Source organism: Oryctolagus cuniculus, chromosome 2 (genome assembly GCF_051225735.1).
Source record: "Oryctolagus cuniculus isolate XC-2025 breed Fujian yellow rabbit chromosome 2, ASM5122573v1, whole genome shotgun sequence".
NCBI classification, from domain to species: Eukaryota; Metazoa; Chordata; class Mammalia; order Lagomorpha; family Leporidae; genus Oryctolagus; species Oryctolagus cuniculus.
Genome location: NC_142868.1, coordinates 70,692,995 through 70,703,322, shown reverse-complemented (window position 1 = coordinate 70,703,322; position 10,328 = coordinate 70,692,995). Strand labels below are relative to the sequence as shown.

The window sequence follows — 10,328 nt, the reverse complement described above, 5'->3', positions numbered from 1 at the left end:
GAACTCAGTCCAGGTTTCCCATGAGAGTGTCAGGAAGCCATCACCTGCTCCCTCCCAGGGTACCCATTACCAAGAAGTTGGAGTCAGGCCTGGGCATCTAACTTGGACACTCCAATATGGGACACAGGCATCTTAACCAGTGTTTTAACCACTAGGCCAACCACTTGCCCCCTGAAATTATTTTTACTCCATAATTAGTTTTTCACCATGTAAAATGAATTATAGGGACATTAACAATCTATAACCCAAATTGCCATTATCTCATTATTTTAGGCATGTCAGTTTTTCCCAAATGAATTTATAAGTGTTAGGTAATTTCAATAAAACATTTCAAAAAGACTTTTTATGGAACTTGATAGACTAATTAAAATAATAGTTTTAGGAAGGGCAAAGTTCCAGGGATAGAAAAAAAATTCTGGAATAAGAAAGTGGAAAATCAAAACTTATAGAACTACAGCAATTGCAACAGAGTAGTTTTGGAACTATGGAGCAGGGATAAAAAAATAAACCAATGGAAAAGAAAAAAAATGCAAATAGGACACCCTGATAGATAATGTTACAAATCAAGGCAAGGAGACAGAAAACACAGACTGAGACATAAACAGAGTTTATCCAGGTTAGCAAACCATTACCAGCCTCCTGGTAAGGAGCAAGCTTGGTGAAATAATTACTGCACCTTTTTTTTTTTAAAGATTTATTTTTATTTATTTGAAAGACAGTTAGAGAGGTAGAGACAGAGAGAGAGAGAGAGATCTTCCACTGGTTCACTCCCCAGATGGCCGCAATGGCTGGAGCTACGCTGACCCGAAGCCAGGAGCCAGGAGCTTCTTCCGGGTCTCCCATGCAGGTGCAGGGGCCCAAGGACTTGGGCCATGTTCTGCTATCCCAGGCCATAGCAGAGAACTGGATTGGAAGAGGAGCAGCTGGGACTTGAACCGGTGCCCATATGGGATGCTGGTGCTTCAGGCCAGGGCTTTAACCCAATGCACCACAGTGCTGGCCCCACCTTATGCTTTTATGCATTCCTTAGAGTGATAAAAATAAGCTCTGGGGTGGGTGTTTGGTGCAGTGGTGAAGCTGCCACCTGGGACTCCCACATCCTAATATTGGAGTGACTGGTTTGAATCCTGGTTCCTCTGTTTCCAGCTTCCTACTAAGGCACATCTTGGGAGGTAGCAAGTGATGGCTCAAGTATTTGGGTTTCTGCCAGCCACATGGCAGACCTGGACATAGTTCTAGGCCCCTGGCTTCAGCCTTAACCAGCCCCAGCTGTTGCATGTTTTTCTTTCTCTCTCTCTTTCTCTTTGTCTCTCTCTCTCTCTCTGTTTCTCCCTCTCCCTCTCTTTTTCTCCTGCTTTTTAAATAAAATGAAAATAAATACATTTCCTGTCTGGTGATGTGATTTCTTGCCCTTGCACACGTTTCTGCCACCATAATCTCTACTGTCCAGATCAATGGGGCTGCCTAACCATGTACTCCAGTCTCCAAAACTGTCAGCAAATGACATACCTTCTTTTTTTTTTTGACAAGCAGAGTGGACAGTGAGAGACAGAGACAGAGAGAAAGGTCTTACTTTGGCCGTTGGTTCACTCTCTAATGGCCACCGCGGCCAGCGCGCTGCGGCCAGTGCACCGTGCCGATCCGATGGCAGGAGCCAGGTGCTTCTCCTGGTCTCCCATGGGGTGCAGGGCCCAAGCACTTGGGCCATCCTCCTCTGCCTTCCCGGGCCACAGCAGAGAGCTGGCCTGGAAGAGGGGCAACTGGGACAGAATCCGGCGCCCGGACCGGGACTAGAACCCGATATGCTGGAGCCGCAAGGCAGAGGATTAGCCTAGTGAGCCGCGGCACCGGCCGACATACCTTTTTTTCTTTATAAAGCTAGCCTACCACAGGTATTTCAATATAGTAACAGAGAACAGATTAATACAAGTCCACATTTTAAAAATTATTATTACATCTTCTGGTTTCACAAGTTTGTTCTTTTATCACTTTACACATGATGATGTTCCAATTTTCTCTGTCCTTCATGATTTCTGTTAGTAAAATGTTCTGAATATGAAAAAAAATGTCACTTTATATGGCAGTGGGGGCTTCTTGGATGTCATTAAGGCTGGGGCACTTAAGATGGGGAAACAACCAGGATTATCCAGATGGACACAAGCTAATCACACAATTCTTTGAAACAGAACTTTCTCTACCTAGAAGCAGGGGAGGTGAGGCAGAAGGCAAAGAGAGATCTGAAGTGTCAAAGGCATTGAACCCACCACCGTGGGCCTCAAAGACACGGGGAAGGCACCATGAGTCACAGAAGGTGGCAACTATGGAGGCTGAGAATGACCTCAGTGTCACCACCATGTGAAGCTGGATTCTGCCAACAAGTTGAATGAGCTTGGAAGTGGATTTATTGCTAGAACTTCTGGAAAGTAGCACATCCCTACTGGCTGTTTGATTTTGTTCTTACAATACTCTAAGGAGGGAGCCCAGCTTATTTTATATCTGTGGCTAATATTCTAATATACGCAATCAAATAGGTATTGGTAGCTTTGTTCATTTTTCCAGCTACTCTGTTTATCTCATTGAACAATTTCTGTTGATTTATTTTTACATTTACTCTTTTTTAAAATTTTTTATTTAGTAAATATAAATTTTCAAAGTACAGTTAATGGATTACAATGGATTCCCCCCCATTATTTCCCTCCCACTCACACCCCTCCCGTCTCCCGCTCCCTCTCCCATTCCATTCGCATCAAGATTCATTTTCAATTCTCTTTATATATAGAAGATCAATTTAGTATAAATTAAGTAAAGATTTCAACAGACTGCACCCACACAGATTCACAAAATGTAAAATACTGTTTGAGTCCTAGTTATAGCATTAAATCACATTGTACGACACATTAAGGACAGAGATCCTACATGAGGAGTAAGTGCACAATGACTCCTGTTGTTGACTGAGCAAATTGACACTCTTGTCTATGGCATCAGTAATCACCCTAGGCTCTTGTCATGAGTTGCCAAGGCTATGGAAGCATTTTGAGTTCGCCGACTCTGATTTAATTTAAACGAGGTCATAGTCAAAGTGGAAGTTCTCTCCTCCCTTCAGAGAAAGGTACCTCCTTCTTTGATGGCCCATTCTTTCCACCGGGATCTCACTCGCAGAGATCTTCCATTTAGGTCTTCCTTTTTTTTTTTTCCAGGGTGTCTTGGCTTTTCATGCCTAAAATACTCTCATGGGCTCTTCAGCCATATCTGAATGCCTTAAGGGCTAATTCTGAGGCCAGAGTGCTATTTAGGACATCTGCCATTCTGTGAGTCTACTGTGTATCCCGCTTCCCATGATGGATTGTTCTCTCCCTTTTTGATTCTATCAGCTAGTATTAGCAGACACTAGACTTGTTTGTGTGATCCCTTTGCTCTTAGACCTATTAGTGTGATCAATTGTGAACTGAAATTGATCACTTGGACTAGTGAGATGGCATTGGTACATGCCACCTTGATGGGATTGTATTGGGATCCCCTGGCATGATTCTAACTCCACCATTTGGGGCAAGTCCAATTGAGCATGTTCCAAATTGTACATCTCCTCTCTCTCTTATTCCCACTCTTACATTTAACAGGGATCATTTTTCAGTTAAAATTTAAACACCTAAGAATAATTGTGTGTTAATCACAGAGTTCAACCAATAGTACTAGAACAAAACAAAGAGAAAATACTAAAATAGATAAAGTATTACATTGTACATCAACAGTCAGGACAAGAGCTGATCAAGTCACCGTTTCTCATAGTGTCCATTTCACTTCAACAGGTTTCCCCTTTGGTGCTCAGTTAGTTGTCGCCGATCAGGGAGAACATATGATATTTGTCCCTTTGGGACTGGCTTAATTCACTCAGCATAATGTTTTCCAGATTCCTCCATCTTGTTGCAAATGATTGGATTTCATTGTTTTTGACTGCTGTATATTATTCTATAGAGTACATGTCCCATAATTTCTTTATCCAGTCTACTGTTGATGGGCATTTGGGTTGGTTCCAGGTCTTAGCTATTGTGAATTGAGCTGCAATAAACATTAATGTGCAGACAGCTTTTTTGTTTGCCAATTTAATTTCCTTTGGGTAAATTCCAAGGAGTGGTATGGCTGGGTTGTATGGTAGGGTTATATTCAGGTTTCTGAGGAATCTCCAGACTGCCTTCCATAGTGGCTTAACCAGTTTACATTTACTCTTTTATCTGACACATCTTCTGATTATTAAGTTCTATGTAGTGAACATTTAATTCCTGAAATTGTCTTTTTGCGATTCTGGGTTTCCATTTGGTTCTTTTTATTACTTCCATCTCTCTTTTGAGATTTCCCATTTCTCTGCTGACATTGTTAGTTTCAACATATCGTGCATTTACATAGCATTTGATTGATTTTATTGCGTCTTAAGAATGTGTTTGATAGAAAGATTGATACAATCGAGTATAGCTTCACAGCAGGGATACTTTTGGAAAAAAAAAAGTATCATTAGGTGATTTTGTCACTGTGTGAACATCATAGAATTGTAGACACTCACACAAACCAAGATGACTACAGTGTCACCAGGTAATATAATATCTTGGGACCATACTTTGTATGTCCTATTTGATCTGTCAGTGACCAAAATGTTATGTGGCACAGACTGTAGTTAGTGTTTTCGTATGTTGCAAAATTTGGATTGTACCATGGATGTTAAGAATGTTAACCTGTGGGTATTAAAGATTCTATTTTCTTCTATGGGTATTATTATCTTTGCTCCAGTAGGTTGTATTCTTGGTGGGACTTCAACTTCAGCTCTGTTTCTTATGTCACAGCTCCAGTCTCAGGTTAGACCTCTTGCCTTTTCCTGGGCTACTTCGACTCTGATCCATCCCATGAACTGTGATGTGGGTGGTCGCAATTCCAGGATACCCTCTCCGAATGTCTCTTTTCTAAGGGCCTATCAGTTCTTGTGAGTGTTCATGTTTTCCAGGGCACTTTTCTCATTCCACAGGGCAGATAAAAGATGAGTTATTTCTGTGTGTCCCACCACGACTGCATGTGCTACCCTTTTTGGAAGAGGGTTAGCCTTCTGGGCCACTGCATTGCATCTGTTGATCACAGTAACTTGTTTACCAAAACTCCAATTATAGGAGGTTTAGGATTCAACTTTCATAGGCAACGCTATAAAGAACATCTATGTGTCCATACATATTCAAACACTTGCTCAGTTACTTCCTATTAGAAATATGGAGTAAAAGTATACACGGGTTTATGTTGTGCCAAGGAATGCTTTGCTTTTGTTTTCTTTATCAGACTTGTCACTATCATTTTTAATATTTTTAAGTGGTAGAATGTTAACTGAATGGTTTTAAGAATTATTTTAAATGTGAGGTTACACACAAATTTTAAGGCTTTAATTGTTTTTTATTTATTTTTTTGACAGGCAGAGTTAGTGAGAGAGAGACAGAGAGAAAGGTCTTCCTTTTTCCGTTGGTTCATTCCCCAAGTGGCTGCTACCACCGGCGTGTTGCAGCCAGTGTGCTGCGCTGATCCAAAGCCAGGAGCCAAGTGCTTCCTCCTGGTCTCCCATGCAGACTCCCGGGCCACAGCAGAGAGCTGGACTGAAAGAGGAGCAACTGAGAGAGAATCTGGCGCCCTGACCAGGACTAGAATCCAGGGTGCTGGTGCCGCAGGCAGAGGATTAACCTATTGAGCTGTGGCGCCAGCCAGGCTTTAATTGTTTAGTTATACCCTTAAATATATTTCTATTATTTTTCCTTGTTTATTTGAAAAAAAAAATGGTATTCATATAATTAAGATCATTAATGCTTTTTCTTTAGATATGTCCCAAATTACTTTCTCAGTTTTCCTTTGACTTTTTTCTTCTTCTTCTTCTTTTTTTTTTTTTTAATATTAAAGCCTTAAATTTTCTGTAGTCAAAGCTATCACTGGTGAGAAACACTGCCTCTCAGTAATGAGTTCCATGGCTTTGGAGCCAGAGAGAGCAAAGTTCAAATCCTACCCTAACCCATTGCTACCTGTGTGACCTCAGAACTGGGAAATGACATGGTTCTGTCATTCATAGCTGCTACCAGTCTTCATATAGTTAGTTTCTGTCCTGTTTTCTCTTCCATGCTTCAAATTCTTCTCCACACCAAGGTTATATACATATCCTACTACATTTTCTTTAAAAGCTTACTTTCAAACCTGTCTCTCTCTAACTCTATCTAAACTATATTTGGCTGTTGATGAACTTAACAGTATCATTTATTGTAATTTTTAAAGTATATTTTAGTACTGGTAAGTCATAACTCTCCTATTCATCTTATTCAAACTCCTTTTTCCTACACTTTCTTCTTATTCTGTTGGGGAAATTTACAATAATTTGCTATTTTTATCAGTTGGCATAAAGTATGGGGAAGAGAAAATGTGAAGCTTTTAATACAGGAACATATTTCTCTCCATTTATTTTTATTTATTGGTGCTCAGAAAGTTTTGAGTATTTTTTAAAACTCTGCTCTGCACACAAACTGGTTAAGTCATTACCTGGCAATTTTACATGGATTGCTCTTGTATATTGGATCTTCTATCTAATTATATCTGCCGTCTCATTTTTATCGGTATTTAAGAAAATACGTGCACACCTATCATCTGTATATAGCTTTGCATCTCATTTCATTCCCCGAGACATTCAGCACAACGTGAAACAGGGTACCCCCTCACCCCCACCAAGAGAAAAGATGCCTTGACTTTTTTCCCCACGTTTCCCTGTGAGGTTGATGAGTTAGATACGACTTTATTCCCATTTTTCAGATTCGGAAACTGGGGCACATGGTGGCTAAGAAGCTCACTTGGGCCCGAGTCGGGATCCCAGCCTGCAGTCTTGCGTTGTTGGGTTCAACGTTCCACCCCAGAGAAGAAGGCAAGGAGCGGCGGATCCCTCGGCCTCTGCGGCCTCCCTGGCCCTGCGGGCGCCTGCGGCTGGCGCGGGCTTCCGCACGGGGGCGCTGTTGGCACGTGCTGCGGGGGCCCGCGAGTCCAAGTAGCCTCGCGCCGACCCCAGGTGCCACCAGGCTGTGGCCGCGGGGCGGAGGTGGCGCGGCGAGGGCTGAGGGGAGCCATAAAAAGTGGCGGGGCGATGGTCCGGCGGCGGCCGTGAGGCGGCCCCGGCAGGGGGGAACCATGAAGGGTAACAGCAGCGCGCTGCTCAACGCCTCGCAGCAGGCGCCGGGCGGCGGGGACGGGGCGCCGCCGCGCGCCTCCTGGCTGGCCTCCACGCTCGCCTTCATCCTCATCTTCACCATCGTGGTGGACATCCTGGGCAACCTGCTGGTCATCCTGTCTGTGTATCGCAACAAGAAGCTCAGGAACGCAGGTAGGGCGCCCCGGCTTCGGCCCGCCTCAGCCCCTCGGTTCCGTCCCGTTTCCTGACAGACCCAGGCCGTCGCGAGCAGAGACCCTGGCCAGCAGCGACCCTTCTCTCAGCCTCAGGGGCCAGCGCGTCCCTGGTTCCCGTCCCCTGGCTCCCCCGTTCTGAAGTTCTGAGGTTCTTAGATTGAGCGACACTGGGAACAGCTGCAGAAAGTTTCCCAAGAAGCCCTTTCGAGTCAGATCCACCAACCGACGGCTGCTCCAGGGTAACGGAGTTCACTCAACTTTATTGAGATAACGTGAAGATGTTTTAAGTTTGCCAGTGCAGGAGCAGTGGCCTCATTTCGTTGCCAGCAGTTGTCCGTTGTTGGCGTATAATCAGAAGGAACTGTAGGTCCCTTGCAAAGTGGCTTTGCTCCTCCAAGTACACAAGTTTAGGTTTTCAAAAAAGATACGTATTTTTTTTTAATTATTTATTTGTGACACACACACACAGACTGGGGGAGAGAGAAAAGGAGAGAGACAGTTGGGATACGGTAAGTGCTTCCATCTGCGGTGGTAGGAAAGGGTACATTTACATATGAATATAACGTGGGACTAAAGCTAATTTTGTGCTTGAGTTACACTTGCTCTTCCCTCCGAGTGACGAATTGGAACTGATTTATCCTGGGTAGGAACCTGTGGACAGTTTCCCCATGACACAGGATGTGCACACCACAACATGATGATGGAGTAGATACCTGGTTTCTCATCCAGGCAAACTTTTGGGTAGAGTTGGGGAAGGATCCATGCATTTTATATATCTTCCCAGAGCGACCTTTTTGTTCTAACCAGGTAGTTGGTAAATACTCTCATTTTGTTTACCTCCTTTTTGAGTAGCACAGTCCTCCCCCCCCCACCCCCCTTTTGGTCATGAGTTAAGGGACCGAATCCTGTGTTGGTCATTCTCTGTAGTGGAAAGCAGGTTACCCACTAGGAAGAACTGAGGGCGTAGCCTGGTTACATAGACTAGGAGTTTTGATGCTAGCACGTTTGACTCTCAGAGCTCACCCTGCTTCTTGGTCACTTGGGAAGTTTGAGTCCTGCAGTAACTTTCAGTAAAAAAGTGTTCAAATACCTGGAACAACTCTTCTTGTGTTTTTTGAAAGGTACTCCTTTCACACTAGTTTGTATTCAGCTGATTTTTAAGCAGCATTTGGAGAAGAGGATCTATAAAATACTGCATTCTTGAAGCTGACCGGGAGATCCTCCATGACCTTTCATCTGTGAGGCATTAGGACTTTTTTGTTTTAATAAAGACGCTTTTTACTCAAATGGATCACTGTTGCAGTATGAACCATCTGAGGCTTTCTAGAAGAGATGGCAATTCAAAATAGGAATAGAGATACTTAATTCAAATATGAGCTTGGGGATGCTTATTAAAAGTTCTTATGATTGTTTAGTTCCTCCCATTTCCATTGGGTTTATTTTAATTTTGTGTATGAAGAGATTAAAAAAAGAGAATAGAAAATCCAAGATTAAAAACACTAAGCCAACTCAGCTTTTTTTTTTTTTTGGTTTAATTAAATTTTTTTAACTTTTATTTAAAGAATATAAATTTCCAAAGTACAGCTTATGGATTACAATGGCTCCCCCCCCCATAACATCCCTCCCACCTGCAACCCTCCCCTTTCCTACTCCCTCTCCCCTTCCTTTCACATCATGATTCATTTTCGATTCTCTCTATATACAGATGATCAGTGTAGCATACATTAAGTAAAGATTTCAACAGTTTGCTCCCACACAGAAACATAAAGTGAAACATACTGTTTGAGTACTAGTTATAGCATTAAATCTCAATGTACAGCACACTAAGGACAAAGATCCTACATGAGGAGTAAGTGCACAGTGACTCCTGTTGTTGACTTAACAAATTGACACTCTTGTTTATGGCGTCAGTAATCACCCTAGGCTCTTGTCATGAGCTGCCAAGGCTATGGAAGCCCCCTGAGTTCACCGACTCTGATCATATTTAGACAAGGCCATGGTCAAAGTGGAAGTTCTCTCCTCCCTTCAGAGAAAGGTACCTCCTTCTTTGATGACCCGTTCTTTCCACTGGGATCTCACTCGTGGAGATCTTTCATTTAGGTTTTTTTTTTTTCCCCCAGAGTGTCTTGGCTTTCCATGCCTGAAATAGTCTCATGAGCATTTCAGCCGGATCCGCATGCCTTAAGGGCTGATTCTGAGGCCAGAGTGCTGTTTAAGACATCTGCCATTCTATGGGTCTGCTGTGTATCTCACTTCCCATGTTGGATCGTTCTCTCCCTTTTTGATTCCATCAGCTAGTATTTGCAGACACTATTCTTATTTCTGTGATCCCTTTGGTTCTTAGTCCTATCATTATGATCAATTGTGAACAGAAATTGATCACTGGGACTAGTGAGATGGCATTGGTACATGCCACCTCGATGGGATTGAATTAGAATCCCCTGGTATGTTTCTAACTCTACCGTTTGAGGTAAGTCAGCATGAGCATGTCCCGAATTGCACATCTCTTCCCTCTCTTGTTCCCACTCTTATATTTAACAGGGATCACTTTTCAGTTAAGTTTCAGCATTTAAGAAGAATTGTGTGTTGATTACAGTATTCAACCAAAAGTATTAAGTAGAACAACCAAAAAAAAAAAATACTAAGAGGGATAACATATTAAGTTGCTCATCAACAGTCAGGGTGAGGACTTGATCAGCCAACTCAGCTTTGAAGTAGTACTTTCTTTTGGAATTCTGATTTAATTTCAGTTAGTTATTCTTCCTCCTCCTCTCATGAGAATATGTTCACATTGGGCTTCCTGAAGAAGAAATTAAAAATGTTTAACAGCCTGCTTAATGGGGCACTGGCCAATCAGAGCAGACACAGGCTCCAAACAACCAGTAGGGTCTTAGGTGCTAGCGGAATGCTTGTTCTGCTCTTGCTCAAAG

The 10,328-nt window shown here is 42.8% G+C and overlaps 1 protein-coding gene across 2 annotated transcripts in view; it reads left to right on the top strand.

The window, feature by feature from the left end:
* The first annotated feature begins 6,785 nt into the window (after window positions 1-6,785).
* The window catches only part of MTNR1A (melatonin receptor 1A), a 167,247-nt gene continuing 163,704 nt past the window's right edge, over window positions 6,786-10,328 (top strand). Inside the window, exon 1 of one of the 2 annotated variants that reach the window (XM_051833612.3) lies at window positions 6,786-7,375. In XM_051833612.3, coding sequence (XP_051689572.2) covers window positions 6,832-7,375 — 544 coding nt within the window. In that variant the 5' untranslated portion in view covers window positions 6,786-6,831. The remainder of the gene's footprint in view (window positions 7,376-10,328) is intronic. The other variant, XR_016229078.1, reaches the window with a different exon arrangement.